Genomic DNA, 23,308 nt, shown 5'->3' with positions numbered 1-23,308 from the left:
TGGCTACCCATTCCAGTATTCTTGCTGGAGAAACCCATGGACAGAGGAGCCCGGCAGATTACAGTCCATGGGGTTGCAGAGTTGGACACAAGAAAGCAACTAACACAGTGAGAGATAAATATGAATGGAGACACACACACACACACCACACACACACCACACAGTGAGGGTAGGTGGAGAAGGAGATTGTTCTGTTAACCACAATGAAAGCAGAAAATATTATCAGCAAAATTTATACTGAAAAATCAAATTTTCTTGGAATAAGGCTTTCAGCACTTTCATATTCAAATAAGTTTTTTAGTATTGAGCTAAAATGACCAGTACCCAATCAGAGTAAAGGTTCCTAAATACGTATCTGGGAAATTTTCCACAGTAAAAAATGAGCATTATTAATTCACATAGCAATGTACTATGGTATTTTAATAATACTTTACATTTGTACTTTTAAAGTTTATAAAGTACTTTCACATAAATTATTGTCTTTAGAATAATAATGTGAAATAGATGTTATCTCTTTTTCATAGAAAAGGAAACTGAACTTCAGAGTGATTGCATTGCCAAGTCATACAGCGGAAAATGTCAAAGCTTGCAGTTGAACTCAGCTCTCTGACATTAAATTCAATTATGTAAGACATATCTCTTACCCTTAAGTGTCCCAAAGGATGCAGTACCTTTACAAACATTCATCCATGGGCTTAGTCACTGCACACTATTACTGCACACTGTTGCCTTGGGATCTTTTCAGGCTCTGCCATGCCATCTGTCCTGCTATCTTGCTTATCTTTGCCAGCCTTTCACTCTGAATCTTATTTTGTGTTGGACCACTCCTTTAGACATTTTCTCAAATCCTTATTCCTTCTTTGTATACCATGGGTTCTCCTTTATTTTTCACCAGTTTGCTGGCTGGTTCCCTCTTACTCCTTCCCCCTTGATCCGTGTGGATCACCTCGCACATACAGCTCTGCTCCTGATTCTTAGGTCAGAACTCTGGACCGCCTCTTTATCCACTGGAAGCTCAGGCATTAAGGACCTTGTATTCAACAGATAAAACTGGTTCTAGATAATGTAAGATATAAAGTGTTAAGTTCTAAAGTAGAGTATGGAAAAAGTTCTAGAAAATTTGGAAGTTTGGGATCATATCTAGCTTGTAAAAATTAGTGAAGCTTTTGATGTTTCTGAACAAGATTTTGAAAAATAAGTGAATTTGGAGTTTTTGTTACAAATTAGTGTATCTACAGATAAGTACCACCAATTTGGTTAGCAGTAGATGTAGGACAAAGCAGATGTAAAATTGAAGGCATAACTTTCTTATTAAGAATAATGTTTTATTAAAATTACGAGGTTAATTTATTCATTCAGGTGATTGGAAAAGAGACATGAAACTCCATAGATTCCAGTGAAGTTCACAGGCTTTCAATACTTTTGTGCCATGATATTCTTAGTGTATTTCTCAAGTAGAAATTGTTAGAACAGTGACTGTGGTGGGGGGTGGGAGGAAGCGACATCATTGATAAATTGTTAATATTGGATAATTTTTTTAAATTATCTTTAGTTAGATCAACATTTTCCATATCTTTGGGTTTTAGCTTTCTGCTTATTACTGTAGTTTAAGCTACAGTTCATATCACAAATGGATTTCATGATTTAATAGAAATAAAAATTAAACTTCAGTCAAGAAAGCTTAAGACAAACCCTTGCTTTGACATTTTCATTTGAGGAGCTTTAACTTAATTTTGACATAATATATAATCTTTTCAAGAAATGATGCATACTGTGGGGGACTGCCCCCTGTGTTTGTTATTCCTAGGAAGGAATCCAGCTTGACGGTGTGCATGCAGCATGCAGCTCAAAATAGTTGCTCAAAGATAAATTTTTGGTGAATTCAGAGTTAAAATTATTTTGATGTTAATTTCACCCTGCAGTAATACTCCATAAGGATATTTTTAAATACTATCACAAAATTGCTATTCAGTAGTCTCATCTTATTTTTTAACAGTGGTAAAACCTTGATATCTATGGCTTAGTAAGGTCTTTTTCAGATTGAAAAACTATGAATTCTACAAATAGGTTGAATCACAACTTTTGTTCTATTCTTTTTTGTTACCTCGTAACAAGAAGAAAATTTGGCCACCAGATTATTATAATGGTCAAAATGCATAAATGAATGTAAAAATGTAGAAATTGCCTTCAGAATCCATTCTTCATGAGTAGGCAGATAGTTTAATGGCAGCCTCATTTAATCTCATGGATTCTGTTCCTCATAGTATCCAACCAGAGAATTGTTGTAAGAACTTAGTTTTACCATAGACTATAAATCTCAACACTACTGTTTCTACTACTTCAATACTACCATTATCAAATTGGGGATGGGGGTGGTTAAGGAGACCGGAAGCAAGATAAAAGTTAATTTTCAGCCTAGTCTTTTCTTTTTTAAGCACCTAATTTATTCTCTTGGCCTGTTAAAAGGTGGGGTTAGAAGGAGAAAATGGGATTTATTCCCAAAGATTGATACAACTTCTTTATTGAAAACTAAATACATTATTAATGTGGGGAGGCCTGGTTAGAGATGTGGTTTAAGATTTTGAGCTAAGAGCCTTAGAGTGATTTCAGCTGTTCTTTAAAGTCTTTCTGCAGGTCCTGTACTTTGTGGTGCAGGTACTAGGCCTTTCTGTGTTAATGGTATGGTTATTTCAGGAACTAAGTACCGCAGATAATCATTTCCACTATCAGGCCATAGGAGTCCTAAGATCTTGCTTGGCTTAGGGCAGGGCAGTTCCTCTTCAGCAGTGCAATTAGAACCCTCTCCCCTGTCCCTCGGGAGAAGACAATGGCACCCCACTCCAGTACTGTTGCCCGGAAAATCCCATGGATGGAGGAGCCTGGTAGGCTGCAGTCATGGGGTCGCTAAGAGTCAGACACGACTGAGTGACTTCACTTTCACTTTCCACTTTCATGCATTGGAGAAGGAAATGGCAACCCACTCCAGGGTTCTTGCCTGGAGAATCCCATGGACAGAGAAGCCTGGTAGGCTGCAGTCCATGGGGTCGCACAGAGTTGGACACGACTGAAGCAACTTGGCAGCAGCCCCTGTCCCTCATCTTAAATGGGATGCTTAAATTAGACGTGGATTCATGGAGTATGTCTTCTTTGGTAAGGAAGAGATTAGGAGTCCTAAGAACTGACCTTTTTCTTTACCCTTCATAGGACTACCCATGTGTGGAGGCAGAATTGTGCACCTCTTCATATTGTCCTATGCCATGCTGTAGAGGTGAAGGGGGAGGCTGGTCACCTAAACCTGAAAGTAGGAGAAGAAAATTTCATGAAACTAATGCTATGATGCTTGAGGTAACCAGAGAACAATGGCATAATATGCCTGGGAGTGGAGGCATAGTAACTGCAGGAGAAGAACCCAGCATGAAAAGTCGAAGTACTAAACACAGCCTTTTCTTTTGGTATTTTTGAATTTTCACAAGGGATAATTAAAGCAAAGCTCATCTACTTTAACTTGTAATTGTATATCCCTTTATTAACTAGGAGCAATAGAGATAGAAATAAAGAGGTGGGGGTGGAAAGGAGCAACATAGAATACAGTGTTGGAAGAAACACTGGGTTGGAATTAGAAGATCTGAATTCTAGTCCTGTTTGTTATCTGTTGGACTACAGGAAACTTGCCTGACTTTTTACCTTGCAGTAGAAATGGGGATTATGACACCTGTGCCGACCATCTACCATATCTGTCATGATTAATGACAGATGATATTAAATGCCAAATGTTATTAGATACGTGAGCTAAAGTATTTTATATATGTGTTTGTGTATAATACATACACACATATATATAATTTTATTATTATTGATTTTTTTCTCAATCCTTTAAAATTCCTAACATAACTGCCACTTTATTCCCTGTCTGCCTTGGCTGAATTGCTGAGCGGTGGGGCAGGAAAAGCTGAGTCAGCTCCTGTTACTCAATGGCATGAATTGCCTGTTTCTAAGGAATCAGAGCTACAGATCTTCATCTTCAAGTTGTTCCCAGACCTCACCTGCAAGTTCTCTCAAATTTTCATGGGTAATTTCTCAGGCCTGTGTAAAGGAACCAGGGGAATCTGATTCTTGTTTGAAACATATACCCACACCAATTACATTCATCCCAGGATAAATGGGTCAGAACCATTTCCTCACTTTGATTATTCAGTTACAGAGAAACTGAGATTTATTTTTCATGGTAATATAGAGTCATTTGGCTAGTTAAAATTTTTTTCATTCAGTTCAGTTCAGTTGCTCAGTCGTGTCTGACTCTTTGTGTCCCATGAACTGCAGCGTGGCAGGCCTCCCTGTCCATCACCAACTCCTGGAGTTCACCCAAACCCATGTCCGTTGAGTCGGTGATGCCATCCAACCATCTCGTCCTCTGTCGTCCCCTTCTCCTCCCACCCTCAATCTTTCCCAGCATCAGGGTCTTTTCAAATGAGTCAGCTCTTCGCATCAGGTGGCCAAAGGATTGGAGTTTCAGCTACAGCATCAGTACTTCCAGTGAATATTCAGGACTGATTTCCTTTAGGATGGACTGGTTGGATCTCCTTGCAGTCCAAGGGACTCTCAAGAGTCTTCTCCAACACCATAGTTCAAAAGCATCAATTCTTTGATGCTCAGTGTTCTTTATAGTCCAACTCTCATATCCATACATGACTACTGGAAAACCATAGCCTTAACTAGACAGACCTTTGTTCACAAAGTAATTAATGTCTCTGCTTTTTAATATGCTGTCAAGGTTGGTCATAACTTTCCTTCCAAGGAGTAAGTGTCTTTTAATTTCATGGTTGCAGTCACCATCCACAGTGATTTTGGAGCCCAGAAAAATAAAGTCAGCCACTGTTTCCACTGTTTCCCCATCTATTTGCCATGAAATGATGGGACTGGATGCCATGATCTTCGTTTTCTGAATGTTGAGCTTTAAGCCAACTTTTTCACTCTCCTCTCTAACCTTCATCAAGAGGCTCTTTAGTTCTTCTTCAGTTTCTGCCATAAGGGTGGTGTCATCTACATATCTGAGGTTATTGATATTTCTCTCGGCAATCTTTATTCCAGCCTGTGCTTCCTCCAGCCCAGCGTTTCTCATGATGTACTCTGCATAGAAGTTAAATAAGTAGGGACACAATACACAGCCTTGACGTACTCCTTTTCCTATTTGGAACCAGTCTGTTGTTTCATGTCCAGTTCTAACTGTTGCTTCCTGACCTGCATACAAATTTCTCAAGAGGCAGGTCAGGTGGTCTGGTATTCCCATCTCTTTCAGAATTTTCCAGTTTATTGTGATCCACACAGTCAAAGGCTTTGGCATAGTGAATAAAGCAGAAATAGATGCTTTTTTTTTTCTTGACAAGTATTTAAACAGTGATAACTGCAGTGATAGAATGAAAATCTTGAATGATCTAGAAATGCAGGCAGTTAAGTTTACCTTAAGTAAATTTTATCAGTGGTACAATTTTAAACAGAAGCAGTTTATAAAAGTCATTAGGATAACTCTTCCCTTTAATATGTATTTCCATCTTAATTCAGACTTAAATTGAAGAAAGTAGGGAAATCCACTAGACCATTCAGATATGACCTAAATCAATCACTAATACAGTGGAAGTGAGAAATATATTTAAGGAACTAGATCTGATAGATAGAGTACCTGATGAACTATGGATGGAGGTTCATGACATTGTACAGGAGTCAGGGAGCAAGACCATTCTCAAGAAAAAGAAATGCAAAAGAGCAAAATGGCTGTCGGAGGAGGCCTTACAAATAGCTGTGAAAAGAAGAGAGGCGAAAAGGAAAGATATACCCATTTGAATGCAGAGTTCCAAAGAATAGCAAGGAGAGATAAGAAAGCCTTCCTCGGTGATCAATGCAGAGAAATAGAGGAAACAACAGAATGGGGAACACTGAGATCTCTTCTAGAAAATTAGAGATACCAAAGGAACATTTCATGCAAAATGGGCTCAATAAAGGACAGAAAAAGTATGGACCCAACAGAAGCAGAAGAGATTAAAGAGAGGTGGCAAGAATACACAGAAGAACTGTACAAAAAAGAACTTCATGACCCAGATAATCACAATGGTGTGATCACTCATCTAGAGCCAGACATCCTGGAAAGTGAAGTCAAGTAGGCCTTAGAAAGCATCACTACGAATAAAGCTAGTGTAGGTGAAGGAATTCTAATTGAGCTATTTTAAATCCTAAAAGATGATGCTGTGAAAGTACTGCACTCAATATGCCAGCAAATTTGGAAAACTCAGCAGTGGCCACAGGATGAGAAAAGATCAGTTTTCATTCTAATCCCTAAGAAAGGCAATGCCAAAGAATGTTCAAACTACTGTACAATTGCACTCATCTCACACGCTAGTAAAGTAATGCTCAATATTCTCCAAGCCAGGCTTCAGCAATACGTGAACCATGAACTTCCAGATGTTACAGCTGGCTTTAGAAAAGGCAGAGGAACCAGAGATCAAATTGTCAGCAAATGCTGGATCATCGAAAAAGCAAGAGAGTTCCAGAAAAACATCTACTTCTGCTTTATTAACTATGCCAAAGCCTTTGACTATGTGGATCAGAATAAACTGTGGAAAATTCTGAAAGAGATGGGAATACCAGACTACCTGACCTGCCTCTTGAGAAATCTGTATGCAGGTCAGGAAGCAACAGTTAGAACTGGACATGGAACAACAGACTGGTTCCAAATAGGAAAAGGAGTATGTCAAGGCTGTATATTGTGACCCTGCTTATTTAACTTATATGCAGAGTACATCATGAGAAACGCTGGGCTGGAGGAAGCACAAGCTAGAATCAAGATTGCCGAGAGAAATATCAATAACCTCAGATATGCAGACGACACCATTCTTATGGCAGAAAGTGGAGAACTAAAGAGCCTCTTGATGAAAGTGAAAGAGGAGAATGAAAAGTTGGCTTAAAGCTCAACATTTAGAAAACAAAGATGATGGCATCCAGTCCCATCACTTCATGGCAAATAGATGGAGAAACAGTGGAAAACAGTGAGAGACTTTATTTTGGGGGGCTCCAAAATGACTGCAGATGGTGACTGCAGCCATGAAATTAAAAGATGCTTGCTCCTTGGAAGAAAATTTATGACCAACTTAGACAGCATATTAAAAAGCAGAGACATTACTTTGCCAACAAAGGTCCGTCTAGTCAAGGCTGTGGTTTTTCCAGTGGTCATGTATGGATGTGAGAGTTGGACTGTGAAGAAAGCTGAGTGCCGAAGAATTGATGCTTTTGAACTGTGGTGTTGGAGAAGACTCTTGAGAGTCCCTCGGACTGCAAGGAGAGCCAACCAGTTAATCCTAAAGGAAATCAGTCTTGAATATTCATTGGAAGGACTGATGCTGAAGCTGAAACTCCAATGCTTTGGCCACCTGATGCAAAGAGCTGACTCATTTGAAAAGACCCTCATGCTTGGAAAGATTGAAATGGGAGGAGAAGGGGACGACAGAGGATGAGATGGTTGGATGGCATCACCAACCTAATGGACATGAGTTTGAGTAAACTCTGTCAGTTGGTCATGGACTGGGAGGCCTGGTGTGCTGCAGTCCATGGGGTTGCAAAGAGTTGGACAGGACTGAGCGACTGAACTGAAGTTAACTGTCTTAATGACTAGTATGAGTTATACTAAGAAATAATCTTCCAGTTTAGAATTCTTAGGTGTTTAGAAATAACTCACTGAGACACAGAATTTCCAAGCTGGTGCTGAGCTCTTTGTGTTCAGTTTCCTTAACTGGATACTTCTCAAGTCATAAAAATTGTTTATGGTGTCTTGTGTATATGTATGGTATTCTTAGCCATACATGTGAAGCTCTAATTTTACAGTAAAGTGGAGTTATATTTTTAATTTGTAGATTTTTTTGGTATTATAATCTTACTTTTAATATTGTTAAAGATAGAATAGATTGCTAAATCTTATCTTTTGTTCCAGCTGAGAGTTCTTATAATTAAATCTTTGGTTTTTTCCAAGGACAAACTAGTCTTTCAGTGGTGTTTCCTGTTTTAGTAATGATATGTTTCTCTTGTGATTAAACACATTTCAATACCTTAGACTTGTCTCAGTTGTAAAGAATTTGATTAGGTGTTGCAGAAAATAGAGTTCATTTTCCCAGATGAGTTGTCACAGCAACCAGCATTGTGAAGGAAATAGTGGGAACAAGTAAGTCAACCACTGCTTTAGTAGTCAGAGTTGAGAGGTCACTTCTTTGGGGAAGTGAAATTAGGGCTGATGAATTGGCCTCCTTCTTGCTTAGTAAGCCAGTGTGTCATTACAGCAGAAAAGGGCGTAAGTCCATCATGAATATTATGCTTATATTGTATGATTTTTAAAAACAAAGATTATTGACATATCATGAAATATTCAGTGTACTTAAAAAATCCTGTTAAATGTCAAACACTGTGCTAGCGTGGGAAGTACAAAGAGGAAAAAAAGCAGTTATCTTTTTAGGGAGATTTTACTGTCTAATAGGAGACGAAAATGTGAAAAAATAATTACAAGGCTGTATTAGAAGTGCTAAAATAGAGGTAACTCAAGTGTAGAGAATGCTTAAAGCAAGGGATGATCACATCTGTCTCAGGTATGTATTAGAGAAGACTTTGCAGAGGAGCCCTTGAACCTGGAAAGATGAATCAGGTTTGCTTGGAGAATAGGAAGATGCCATTCTAGGCTGAGAGGACACCTTGTGAAGACACGTGGGGGAATACTTGCTAAAGGAAGGGAGGAAGGAAGTTTAATAAACCTGAAAAAGAAGATAGGGGTTCTCTCTCTTGCAGAGACTTTTAAGGGCTTTCTATGACTCTTCTTTCAGTGGTTCACCAACCAATTACGAGACAATATGAATAGATTTATTGTTTATAGGAATTGGAAGTGGTTGAAACAAAAGACTTGAAGCTAAATGAAGACTTTGTTGAGTTATCTACTTGAGAAATGATACAGGGGGTAGAGTGGAGTAAAAGAGGATGGGTCATAGGAGGCAGAAACAATAGGATTAATTGGTTTATCAATTAAACCAATAGGCCAAGTTTTTCCTTGGATGTTTGCATGGGCAGTAATGTCATTCACTCAAATGGAATTGTAAGAGGAAATGAATATCAGAGCTAGGCTGGGCTATATAATCAGTTTAGTTTTGCATGTATAGATTTTTGTGGTGCCTGTCAAACACTGGAAGTGCTAGAGAAATCTGTGAATTGTAAACTTGCAGGTAGAAGTGGAAGTTGAGCTTAAATGAAGTAGTGTATGGAGAATGAGAGGGAAAGAAGGCTAAGAAGAGATCCTTTTCCTTTCTTATGGAGAATGCCCCCTTTTAGGGCTCAGCAGAGGGAGAACACTTACAGGTGACTGAGAAGAAGCTGGGCGAGAACCAAGGAAGCATAGTACCAAAAGCTCAGGGGAGGAGAGAGATGAAGGTTACAAATATATGTTAATATTTGTGTAGAGTGGTGGTTTATGTGGAGACCTAATGTTTCTTATGTAGTTGTAATCACTAATTTTGGCTGTATTATCTCGTTTATAAATATTAAATTTATTATTTGGAATTCATCCATAGAAACCATATGTGTATGTATGTGTATTTAAGCACACTATCTGCACACTACAGATATGTGTTCCTACTATAACTACTCATCACGTAAAACAGCCCAGAGAGTTGGAATTATCCTCAGTTTACAGATAATAAAACTAGGATAATTTGCCCAAGGACACATGGCCAGTACAGAGCTTGAATTCAAATCTAGGACTTCCTTAGTCCTACTGGACAGTGTTGCCTGTTTATTGAAATCACAGTTCACTTCAGTTCAGTTCAGTCGCTCAGTCATGTCTGACTCTTTGCGACCCCATGAATCACAGCACACCAGACCTCCCTGTCCATCACCAACTCCCGGAGTTCACCCAAACTCATGTGCATCGAGTCGGTGATGCCATCCAGCCATCTTATCCTCTTTTGTCCCCTTCTCCTCCTGTCCTCAGTCCCTCCCAGCATCAGGGTCTTTTCCAATGAGTCAACTCTTTGCATGAGGTGGCCAAAGTATTGGAGTTTCGGCCTCAGCATCAGTCCTTCCAATGAACACGCAGGACTGGTCTCCTTTAGGATGGACTGGTTGGATCTCCTTGCAGTCCAAGGGACTCGCAAGAGTCTTCTCCAGCACCACAGTTCAAAAGCATCAATTCTTTGGCACTCAGCTTTCTTCACAGTCCAACTCTCACATCCATACATGACCACTGGGAAAACCATAGCCTTGAGTAGGCTGGAAGAAGCACAAGCTGGAATCAAGATTGTCGGGAGAAATGTCAGTAACCTCAGATATGCAGATAACACCACCCTTATGGCAGAAAGTGAAGAGGAACTAAAAAGCCTCTTGATGAAAGAGGAGAGTGAAAAAGTTGACTTAAAGCTCAACATTCAGAAAACGGAGGTCATGGCATCTGGTCCATCACATCATGGGAAATAGATGGGGAAACAGTGGAAATAGTGTCAGACTTTATTTTTCTGGGCTCCAAAATGACTGCAGATGGTGATTTCAGCCATGCAATTAAAAGACGCTTACTCCTTGGAAGGAAAGTTATGACCAACCTAGATAACATATTAAAAAGCAGAGATATTACTTTGCCAACAAAGGTCCGTCTAGTCAAGGCTATGGTTTTTCCAGTGGTCAGCACACCTATAAATGAGTGATTTTCTCATTTCTCCACCCTTTTATAAATGTAGGTGTAACTTTAGAACTTTAAAATGTGTCATTCCAGAAAAAATTGTCTATTCCTTTTGCTGCTGTTATTCAAAATTTTAATAATATTCTTTCTTGGTATAATTGCTTTTCAACTTTTAAAATCTCATGCACATGTGTGTGCGTGCTCAGTCACTTCAGTCGTGTCTGACTCTGTGACCCCAGAGGTAACCCGCCAGGCTCCTCTGTCTATGGGATTTTCCAGGCAAGATTACTGGAGTGGTTGTCATGCCCTTCTCCAGGGATCTTCCTGACCCAGGGATCAGACGCTTGTCTCCTGCATCTCCTGCATCGCAGGTGGATTCTTTACCACTTGGCTACCAGGGAAGCCTGTCATGAGCATATTTGGTGTTTATTACATTTTTCCATTATTTTTTGGTTTTTAACTTTTTGATATGATCAAAAGTTCTCCTCATCCTACATCTACTAATGTCAATATTTGCTCCCTTGGCAGTGAAGAGCATGGTCTCCTAACCAGTGGACCACCAGGGAATTCTCAAAGATATTTTTATTGCTAAATAAATTTTAGAGTTTACTCTTATTGATATATCTCAGACTGAATTTTGCAAACACAGTGAATTAAATAAACATAGTGAAAAGTATTGATTGGTATTGGCTTGTTCTGCTTCCTATTGAAGTTATCTGCAATTTCCAGGATTGTTTCTGAAAGATAGATGCACCTCCTTAGATATGTTATCATCCTTTAGTTCTCATTAAAGCTAATACCAAAGACTCTTGTCATATATTAATACCTTTAGAAGATGCAACAGGGTTATAATCTCAGTTCTTCATAGGAATGGAAAAGGGATTTGTGTTACAAAAGGAATTTTATACTTTTCTTTTAATCATTAAAACCTCAAGGAGAACTGAAGTGGTAGAAAAAACTAAGAAGTAGGAAATTTTGAAGTTGGATTCCCTGGTGGCTCATATGGTAAAGAATCTGCCGGCGTTGTGGGAAACCCAGGTTTGATCCCTGGGTTGGGAAGATCCCCTGAAGAAGAGAATGGCAACCCACTCCAGTATTCTTGCCTGGGGAATCCCATGGACAGAAGAGCCTATCAGGCTACAAATCCCCTGGATAGAGGAGGGCTACTCCATGGGGTGGCAAAGACGTGTGGCAAAGTCACACGACTGAGTGACTGTCAGTGTCATCGGGAATCTTGAATTCTGTTCTTAGCTTTGCTAATAAATATTTAGGGTGACCTGGCAAGGTACTTCCTTTCTCTGGGCCTACTTCCTCATCTGTAGAATAAGGGACTATGAGAAAATGAAAAGTTTTCTTCTAACGTTTGTGTTTCTTTAATTATGATAAAGTCTAGGAAATTAGACATTTGCAACATTACTTTTATGCTGGCCATGGTTTCAGTGTAAAGCAGGTTAGTAAAATTGCCATGTCTATGCTTTTGATTAAATCAAAGCTTCAAGTTAATTGACTTTTGTCTTGAAAAGAGATAGTAAAAAGAGACCTTTTATTCACTTAAAAACTTAGATAAGAATGCAAAACTCCCCACTTGGCAGCTTGAGTTAATATTTCTGCTAGAGGATTGTTTTTTTAAACACTTCTTGGTTTTAGACACTTTTTAAAAAAATGATGAATTATATATATACTTCATAAAAATCTTATGTAAAATTGAGTTGAAATAAAATAAGAATAACCAGTATATCGTTATCATATTATTTCACTGCTAAAAATGTCTCTAGTTCTTATTGTTATCAATGGAACCAGGTTACTAGAAAAACTGAAAATTTGGGAAACTTGTCTCAAAACAGTGGATAACTATATTATCTACCTTACAGTTTTTATGAAAATAAATTGGGATAAATCTATGTAGGTGATTTAAATAGTGCTTGGCACTAATAAATACTCAGCTAATCTTAACCATTAATAGGATGAAGAAATTTTAAGAGAAGATTTAGACTACACATTGACTTATAGGCAGAAGATGAATAAGAATAAGGTGTTTAAATTCTTGTTTGTTATACAGAGATTAGATTGAAACAGTTGTAGGTACAGTGTTCAGCTCCTCCCCAGCCTCCCATTTCTTCTGCAGTGCCCCACAGAGTGGAACATTTATTTTGTTCGTCTTATAGCTTCATGTCTTACAGATGATTTCTTCAAACTACTACCCCCACTAATATTACTAATACTTACATGGATGGATCTCAAGTTATTCTAAAGTATAGCTAATTTCTAAGTCACTTGCTCAGAGATACAAAATGTTGTTTAGTTTTGAGTATTTTAATTTAGAGAGTCAGTGACAACAGTATGTTTATGCCATTTGGCTTTTTTCTTTCTCTCTTTAGGAATTAATTCTAATCACATGTCAAAAAGTATTATCTGACTTTCTAGAAAGGGACTGTTGATTTATTTTAATTCAAATATTTTGAGTATTTAAGAGAGTAATTTAGTTCCAGTCCTTGTCATTTATACCAGAAAAAGGACATGTGATATGAAAGCAAAATTTAAAAATTTTTTCCCAAATAATTAAAAAATTGTAAACAATTCTTTTTCTAAATGTTGTAGCAGAATTTTGTCAAAAGTTGAGACTGATAGATTATTGTCATGGTATCTGTCATAGATCATTGTCAGAAGAAATGAAAATAGCAGAATAATTTTTCTAAATATTATTCTCATTTCCATTATTTTTTTCTTCATGTTGAGTCTAAAGATGAAATCACAATTAAATCTAAAGAATATTTAGGAGAAAAAAATTAGGTAAAGGAAGAACTTCACCTAACAGTGGTTTATATGGATGTTATTCTCCATATTACTCAGAGTAGGGTATTGAAGATAGTGAATTTTGGTTAGGAGATCACAGCAGAGAAAACTACAGGTTACCAAGATCAAGGCATAAAGCCAAGGAAAGGTAGATCTCTGACAGAAGATGAGGAAAACAAACCACTTTTGTATTAAGACTGAACATAAAAGAACAGTCCAAGTTCTGAATTTATTTGGATATGTATCTCAGTGAAAGTGAAAGTTGTGTCTGACTCTTTGTGACTCTATACAGCCCATGGAATTCTCCAGGCCAGAATACTGGAATGGGTAGCCTTTCCTTTCTCCAGGGTCTTCCCAACCCAGGGATCGAACCCAATTCCCCTGCATTGCAGGATTCTTTGCCAGCTGAGCCACAAGGGAAGCCCAAGAATACTGGAGTGGGTAGCGTATCCCCTCTCCAGGGGATCTTCCTGACCCAGAAATTGAACCAGGGTCTCCTGCATTGCAGGTGGATTTTTTACCAACTGAGCAATCAGGGAAGCCCTCAGAGTTTACCTTAAAAGAAAGCATGAAGTTGTTGGTACGTACACTTGGTGAATTATAAGGAAAGGAAACATTTTTTTAAAAATTACTAGAAAATTTGCCTGAATATTGTTCTGGACAAATTGTGTGAACTTTCTAATTACTTTTCCTTCAATTTATTTAGATCAGCTGTTCCATGTATTAGCCTTGCACATGCGACTTTATAGCATTGATTCTGAGTATAATCCTTGGAGAAAGCTCACACAGTTACTAGAAGAGATGAGTTCGCAGTAAGTATTATTGAAAGATTAAATTCAGTTAAAACTTTTTTGAAAATGATTAAGTATAAAAATAAGATTGAAGTTCATTTTAATATGTGAATTTTCCTTATGAGACAAAAATACATGATAAAAATTGAAAACAGTTTATTATATTTTTATACCATTTATGTACTAATTATTATTATTACTATTTATACTATTATACTTTATGTTAAATTTGCATAAAAATTCCTACTAAGTGAGAAAATCTTTTAAAGAATTTCATTGGTTTTTATATAGACAAAACATTCAGAGGCACATGATGGCCGGTTGTTCTTTTCATGTCATAATTGATCAAAGGGTTCAAGTAACCTTAGACTTATTCCTTCATTGTAAAGTTCCCCACAGCCTTTCGCCTTACGATGTTTGAAACCTATGATCAGTCTTGCCTTCATTAGGTACTACAGAATAGTGGTTTAAAAAAAGACACAAAAACCTGCTTTATGATTTATTAGCTAGAAACACACTAGTTTTAGAATCTGCTTTTTAAAAATAACACATGACAACCAAATTCCCACATCATTAAAATTTTTGAAATGATACACCTAATTTATTTACTCCTTATTTACAGAAATACAGAATCTGTACTTTATGCTACCACTTGTGTAATCAGTGGTAAACCATTTCTGAGGGAATTTGAATAATAGGTGAGGAAGTGGTGACCCCTAAATTTTTTTCTTCTTAAGAACTTTGAGCTTGTAAAGAAGAGATGCCAGGGAGACTTAAGAGGCAATAATAGGATTCATAGCATTAATGGAAGTTTATCTTTGGAGAGAAAGACAAGTATTAAAGAGATACTTGTAGAGAATGGAGATATTCAAAGAGCTGTCTTCCTTTGGCAGTCCCATAAGCATCATAGAAGCAGGGATTGTTTACTCACATGTATCCAATGCCTAGCCAACAGTTAAGTAATCGCCATTTTGCTGAATGACGAAGCCTTATAAAAGATTTCAGCAGTTTTTATTTATCCCAAATCTAGTCTGACATGTAGCTTCAGAATTTAGCTGATTCTGAATGCTTAAGATTTACTTTTGTTCTCTGACATGAAAAATTAAACCTGTGATCAAAAAATTTAAGTTTCTAAAGGAGTTTTAATTCTTTTAGAATGAAAAGAGCTACTCTATAATATATTCTGTGTATTTTATTGTATTATACATACCTTCAGTTCAGTTCAGTTGCTCAGTCGTGTCCGACTCTTTGCAACCCCATGAATTGCAGCATGCCAGGCCACCCTGTCCATCACCAACTCCCGGAGTTCACCCAGACTCACGTCCATCAAGTCAGTGATGCCATCCAGCCATCTCATCCTCTGTCATCCCCTTCTCCTCCTGCCTCCAATCCCTCCCAGCATCAGAGTCTTTTCCAATGAGTCAGTTCTTCACATGAGGTGGCCAAAGTATTGGAGTTTCAGCTTTAGCATCAGTCCTTCCAGAGAACACCCTGGACTGATCTTCTTTAGAATGGACTGGTTGGACCTCCTTGCAGTCCAAGGGACTCTCAAGAGTCTTCTCCAACACTTAGGTTTACTGTTTTGTCTTTTATAGTATATTTTAAGTTCTGCTTTGGTTATTATATCTTTTTTTTTAAACTTTGAAAATGTTAAAGCTTTTCTTTGAATTTTATATTAGTCCTAAAGTTGAAACTGGAGAGAGAAGGCAATGGCACCCCACTCCAGTACTCTTGCCTGGAAAATCCCATGGACAGAGGAACTTGGAAGGCTGCAGTCCATGGGGTCGCTGAGGGTCAGACACGACTGAGCGACTTCACTTTCACTTTTCACTTTCATACATTGGAGAAGGAAATGGCAACCCACTCCAGTGTTCTTGCCTGGAGAATCCCAGGGACTGGGGAGCCTGGTGGGCTGCCGTCTATGGGGTCGCACAGAGTCGGACACGACTGAAGCGACTTAGCAGCAGCAGCAGCAAAGTTGAAACAACTTTTAACAAGAGATATTAACCATGCCTTTTCAATTTAACTTGTTTGTGAATTGATTTTTTTATAACACGAATATTTATTCTTTAATATGAATTTTGTGATAGCGAGTATCCTAAGTGCCACCCCATTTGTAGTGAAGCTAATTCTCTTAAATTCTATTTAATATTTTGTTTGATTTCTGTAATTTGAGAGATCAGAAAGATTCACAATCAAGTTAATATGTCCCAATTGTTTAAGTTAGTAAGACCTAGTAAATTTTCTAGGTAATTTTTTCCTATTAGGCAGAATCAAAGAAATATGTGCCTAGAATATTATATTTTTAGGCAAAAATGTGGTCCTAACTTTTCTTTTTGAGATTTTTTAGTTGCTTACGAAAGTTTGATTTGTGTTTCACATATATGTGAAATATAAAGTGAGTTAGAAAGAAAATACAATACTGTCTAAAGTGATTATGCATTTTTCTTTTAGACTGGGAAATGAGGAACAACAGCCTGAGGTTCCAATTCTTTATCATGATGTTACATCCCTTTTGCTCATCCAGATCTTAATGATGCCTCAACCCTTACACAAAGGTATGTCTTTACAATTTAATCTTAGATTATATTGTATATATAATGAATATTCTAAAAATTACAGGCATAAATATAACATTCAGTCTGATGGAAATATTCTGAGATAAATAACATTGTAATCATGTATTTCTAAAGATGAGTGAAATAAAGAATTTTTCTTCCTTGTGGGTCTGTTTTTAGCTCTTTAGTCAATATTTAGGTAAAGATATGGGGGTTTGTGAAAAATAGAGCAAACTGTCAGCTTTAATGCCTTTACCTATCTACATGCATAGATATTTTCATATAGGAGTATCATAGAGTTATTAAAAATGTGATGACCCATTATTTTTAATTAGTGTTAATATCATACTATTAATTTTTACGTACTAATTTTTACTAGTATGATATTGATAGCATTCATAATTATTGCTCCCTAGTTGTATGAGTTTTAAGAGTTTTTAATATTTTTTGGATATTAAACCTGTCTGGATATATTATCTTCTTTCATTCAGTAGGCTACCTTTTTTGTTTTATTGGTAATTTCTTTGCTGTGCAAAAGCTTTTTAGTTTGATGGAGTCCCATTTATTTTTGCTTTTGTTTCCCTTGCCCGAGGAGACATATCCAAAAAAATATTGCTAAGAGTAATATCAAAGAATGTACTTGCCTTTGTTTTCTTCTAGAAGTTTTATGGTTTCAGGTCTTACATTTAAATCTTTAATCCATTTTCAAGTTTATTTTTGTATATGGTCTGAGAAGGTGGTCCACTTTAATACTTTGGCATGTAGCTTATTTTCAGTTTTCCCAGCACTGTTTGTTAAAAGAAGCTGTCTTTTCCCCAGTCTTATATTCTTGCCTCCTTTGTCATAAGTTAATTAACCATATACATGTGGGTTTATTTCTGGGCAGGGAAGTCAGTTTGTTTACCAGTTTTCAGAAAAATAAGTAGGTTTTTTTTTTTCTTTCTTAGCATCCTCCAAAGGTGATTGCTTTTCTGTTTTTTATAATTATTATGAACTAATGAATTTTAGCAAATGAGATGTCTTTTAGTTCTTGTGTAGACTAATAACTGTTTAAACACTTGTGTTTGGTTTTAGTTGGCTTGTGTCCTGATAATATGACCCAAGCAATCTTTGGTAGCTTCTTCAAACTAAGGCATTTTAATCTGTGGTTTAGGTGTTCATTGGAAAAAACACATATTTAAATAAAACACTCACACCATTAGGTGATGTGCACAATTACTGAAAGTATGAAAAAACTCCTTGTAAGTTCAGAATGCTTTTATCCTAGACAAATAGAGTTGAAATTTAATTTTTATTAAAATAGGCTAATATTTGATTAAATAGAATCTCTATACTTGATTGAAAATTAATTCTATCTCATATTAGGAAAGTATTTTGAGCTCCAGAGTATTGGAGAATGTTTATTGAAGTGCTGAAATTAGTTGTGTTCCTAGACTTCCTGGAAACCATTCTAGTAAAGATTATTAAGGTAGCCTTTTGTTTTGATCATAGACTTCCATAGTGACTCAGAATATTACATTCACATGATCTTTCTACTTCTGTTATTCCTTGAACATACCATACTGAAGAGGCAACTTTATCATTGCTACACATACCTTAAAAACATACTTGACATTGTCTTTAAGCAGTTAATCTATAGTTTGCACACAGAAATAAAGATTTCTTTCAGGTAATTTCACTGTTTTTGAAATGTCCCTTTTCCTCATTTCAAAAGTCTCAAAATAGCTTTGGTGGCCTAAAATGTTTAAGAAGTGTTTTTTGAATGGATTCAAGACAAAGACTGTTGGAGCTTTTATTCGTTTCTCCACATCCTTCCTTACATTATTAAAAGAGCTTAATTTGGAACTCCCTGCTGCCTAGTGGGCTTTCCTGGTAGCTCAGATGGTAAAGAATCCGCCTGCGATGTGGGAGACCTGGGTTGATCCCTGGGTTGAGAAGATCCCCTGGAGGAGGAAATGGCAACCCTCTCCAGTATTCTTGCCTGGAGAATCCCCATGGGCAGAGGAGCCTGGCGGGTTACAGTCCATGGGGTTGCAAAGAGTCAGACACGACTGAGTGACTAAGCACAGCACAGTGGCCTTCAAGGAATTCATGAATCTCTGAATGATGTAAAAAAATTTCTATGTATATGTACATTTTTTATGAGAAGTTCCATAGCTCCTACCATATTTTCAAATGAATCTTGACCTCTAAAACTGAGCTATTTATAAATTCTCCTGAGAACACTTGGTCATAAAGCAAATAAATAGTTCTGTAATAAGGAATGGCAGTAAGAAAATTACTTTTGAGTAGTTGTAGAATCAGATACAGATTTTAATGGGGTGAGAAATGAGAGGGAGATGAGAGAACAGACATAGTGAGCAGAGAGTGATCAAGAGTGAATGTAGGGAGAGAATAGAGGCTGTATGTGGATATAATTCAGAGTTTTTTTTCTTTTTTTTTTTGAGCATGTTTAAATGTTTGCCATTTCTCCCTTATTCACTTGATAACACCTGGTGCTCCTTTACTGGGAAGCCATTTTCTTGGCTGTCTCTTTTCCCCTTTCTCAAGTAGCTTGTTCATAGTTCTATTTCAATACTTGTCTCTTTGTCATAATAGTAGATTTTCTTTAATATTACTCTCTCGAGACTATCGATTCCTCCAGGACTTGCACCGTTTTGTGTGTCCCTTGTGCCTGCCTGGTACGTAAGGTACTCAGTAATGTGCAGTGAAGGTGCTAAACCTCCAGTTATCTTATTTTCTGGTAAATTGCTTATTTTCTCTTGAAATTCAAGAAAGCGGTTACTTTACTTGAAATCTTTGTATCTTAAATTGTGATCACTTCTGTATAATGTTCTTTAGTAATGTTGGCAGTTTATTAAACCTAAACCTCAATTGCCCTGAAGTATACCCAAGGGAACAGCATTAACTACCTTATTCATTGTTAGATGGATGTGGGATCTTTTCCCAGTTCTGTGTTGATTAAGGCAAAGAAAGTCTTATTAAGCTGTTTGTGTTCATTACTCGTCAGAGGCAAAATAGGCTGAAGCTTATCACACGGAAAACCACATCACAAATTGTTTTTTGTTGTAGACTAGACATTTGAAGAGGATCAGAGCACAATAGTAACTCAGATCATAAAATGGAAGACTAAGAAGATTTGATATTTTCATGGATATGTGCAAAATGCTTTATGGAAGAGTATAATTTTTTTACCAAAAATATTCATGATAATTTTAGGAAAAGACTAAGTGTCTGATACTGTCTTCATTACATCATGTTTATTCTATGGTTTTTCACGTTTGGGTTTTATTATTTTATATATACTCTATCTTGTCCTTAAAGAAACTTGGAGCATTTGGTATCACCTTAACTCTAAAACAGTTTATGGAAAGAAACTTTTGCAAACACTGCAGTCCTCTTTGTCTTCTTGTTTATCATCTACCCTAAGCCTGGTACTTGTAGGCAAGCCAGTAAATAAATGGGTGTTAGGTGAATAACTGTACCTTTCCAGGAGAGTATAATTTCCCTGGATTACTTTTGCAAAACACAGCGCAAATACCGTTGGATAGAGTGCATACTCACTAAGTACTTAGTTGTCAGATTTTTAAAAGTTTCTTGTGTATTTTTGCCTTACCCACTGAAGAAAATCTGATGTACTCATATTTTGTTGTATCATTCCAGAGTCAAGCTGTCGTTTCAGCCTAATGTCCGTATTCTTTGAACTGTATTACTGTTTCAGGATCTTTATCTTGATGAAAACAATCAGAAATATGAATAAAGATTTACACGTGATGTCTATTTAAAAAGTTGCTTCATTGCCTTCCCTGACGGCACAATGGTTAAGAGACTCGTGCTTCCATGCAGGAGGCATGGGTTTGATTCCTGGCTGGGACGCTAGGACCCCACATGCCACACGGTGTAGCCAAAAGAAAAAAATAAAATTGTATGTTTCAGTTGTTTTTTTTTTTTCAACAATGATGAATTGCATTCTGATAACAAAATGATGGCTTCATCTTCTGAAATAGTGTGATGAAATAGATGTGGCAGCTACTTAGTAGTTCAGTTCTCACACCAATTTAAATAAAGAATTCATTTTCATTTGTGATTCTAAGGAAAAATTCACTTTTTAAAGAGTTTCAGGCTTACATTTCTACCTTACCAAACTTATCTCAATGTGATCAGTAGGGGCAACTTTAATTATTGAACCCTTGAAAGTGCCTTGTCTCCCCAACCCCTTCCCTTTTTCCTGTCATGCACTATAAAACTTAAAATATGTACCGTTGTTTAAAGTCTGTTTGCATCTAACACATTTTAAATTAATATCAATCTTCCTTTGTTTACTCTCAGGTGGTTTGATAGTGGATTTTTGTTTTTTCTAAAAAAAAACATTGAGAATGGATGTCCAGTTCTTTTTTCCTCCATTTTAAATTTTGGTTATTATATTTGAAGGGCTTTGCTCTCTTATTTTCAGAGAGGGCAGTGGCACCCCACTCCAGTACTCTTGCCTGGAGAATCCCATGGACGGAGGAGCCTGGTGGGCTGCAGTCCATGGGGTCTCGAAGGGTCGGACACGACTGAGCGACTTCATGTTCACTTTTCACTTTCCTACATTGGAGAAGGAAATGGCAACCCTCTCCAGTATTCTTGCCTGGAGAATCCCAGGGACGGTGGAGCCTGGTGGGCTGCCGTCTATGGCGTCGCACAGAGTCGGACACGACTGAAGTGACTTAGCAGCAGCAGCAGCAGCTCTCTATTTTAACTTTGGAAGATAATAACCTGTTGACTTAATATACACCTCAAATGAGCGATTCCTTTGTTTTTTCCCTAAGTCTCTAAAAGACGTTGATTTCACACATGGCAAGTATTCAGTAAATAAATATTTCTTAAATGAATGAGTGAACATGAGAACTTAAGTTTAATCTGTAACTTTAAATTGCCAGTTTAAATATTTTAGATATGATGATAATCAAGGTAGACAAAATAACATAAAAAATGGTACTTTCCTATAACAAGAAGCTAAAATTATGCTGAAAGTGGCTGTTGTTTCTTTAAGTACATTTCTTTTAAATTAAAAATTAATTTCTGTAGTTTATAATGAGAAAAAACTATATGTGAGTAGTGTTTCTAGGCAGTATACTTGACTTCCTGGTTAAAATCATTTTGTTTGTGCTTAGTAGACAAATTCTGTTATTAAACATTTAATCATTATGAATTTTTAAAATTTTGATGATACCATCCTTTCCTATTCTTTGATGATTCCAAATATCTCCTGCCAGTCTACAGCTCCCTGGTGAGCTGCACTTGTACACATAATGTTACATATTCCTCAAACATATGTTTGAGGAATGTGTACATATTATACACTTGTATACATATTACACATGTATGTTACATGTGTACATATTCCTCATGTTACATATTACACATGTTACACACATTACACATGTTACATATTCCTCAAACATATTATATGTTTGAGGAATGTGTACATATTATACACTTGTACACATAGTGTTACATATTCCTCAAACTCAACATATATATTAATTCATCTTCTTCCCATCCATGCTTGCTCTCTTCCTCCATTTTCTATTTTAGTCAATACTACTACTGTTGATATTTACCCTTTGTAGAATGAGAGACTATCATTATTTTCTACTTTGAAAGCTGTACTAAATTCTATAATTTCTGTCATTTAAATATTTCTCTAATTCAGCCCATTCTTTTCAACAGCGCCTCTAATTTGACATGTGCTAGAGTGCTTTTGCTATCTGCTAATAGGTATTCTTGCCTCTAGTCTTGTTTTAGTGCCTTTCTCCTAAGAAGCAGCAGTATTTTAAAATTCAAATCTAATATTATCATTGTACTGCTTAAAATTACTTCTCATTGCCCAGTCTAAGTTCTGTAAATAAAAAACTTACAGATACGAAACAAGTAACATAGATAGTAATAATAATAACAGATATTTACTTATTGCCACTGCCAATCCACTGTTTTAAGCTGAACCATCATTTCACTTAACCCCTTTAAAGTAGGTGTTATTATCCACCTACTTTAACAGATGAAAAAGCAGAGTGTTTAACTAACTTGCCTAAGATCAGAAGAGTCAGAATTTAAACCTAAACAATTTAGGCTTCATAGCCGAAATCCATTGTTAACAATGATGTCTTTGGTTTGATATAATTGGGGATTGGGGACTGTGGCAAGTATGCTTGGCCCAAGAGGGCAGTTACTATTTAGCTCCAGATAATTGTCAGCATGTAAGAATGTGGGCCCAGTACTGTCAGATCTTCCTATAAGTGGAAATCTGGACTTTTACAAGAAGTGTCCAATGTGTCCAATTTTTAAATGTCAGTAACTAAAAACAAAGCAAGATAAACATCTCTCCAGGTTGCATTCAGACAAGTAGCCTTCAGTTTACAACCTTTGGTCTTCAGCATACAGGTTACATTTCTAGCTTCATCTCTCATGGATCACTACTTACAGTCTAGTTA

The 23,308-nt window shown here is 36.8% G+C and overlaps 1 protein-coding gene across 6 annotated transcripts in view; it reads left to right on the top strand.

The window, feature by feature from the left end:
- Positions 1–23,308, top strand: part of UBR3 (ubiquitin protein ligase E3 component n-recognin 3) — a 204,872-nt gene that overhangs the window by 163,841 nt on the left and 17,723 nt on the right. For all 6 annotated transcript variants that reach the window (XM_061435648.1, XM_061435616.1, XM_061435633.1 and 3 more), the window contains 2 exons: positions 14,190–14,295; positions 16,729–16,832. In XM_061435648.1, the coding sequence (XP_061291632.1) occupies positions 14,190–14,295; positions 16,729–16,832 (210 nt within the window). The remainder of the gene's footprint in view (positions 1–14,189; positions 14,296–16,728; positions 16,833–23,308) is intronic.

This window comes from Bos javanicus, chromosome 2, assembly GCF_032452875.1.
Source record: "Bos javanicus breed banteng chromosome 2, ARS-OSU_banteng_1.0, whole genome shotgun sequence".
In the NCBI taxonomy this organism is placed as follows: domain Eukaryota; kingdom Metazoa; phylum Chordata; class Mammalia; order Artiodactyla; family Bovidae; genus Bos; species Bos javanicus.
This window is presented reverse-complemented; position numbering and strand designations above follow the sequence as displayed.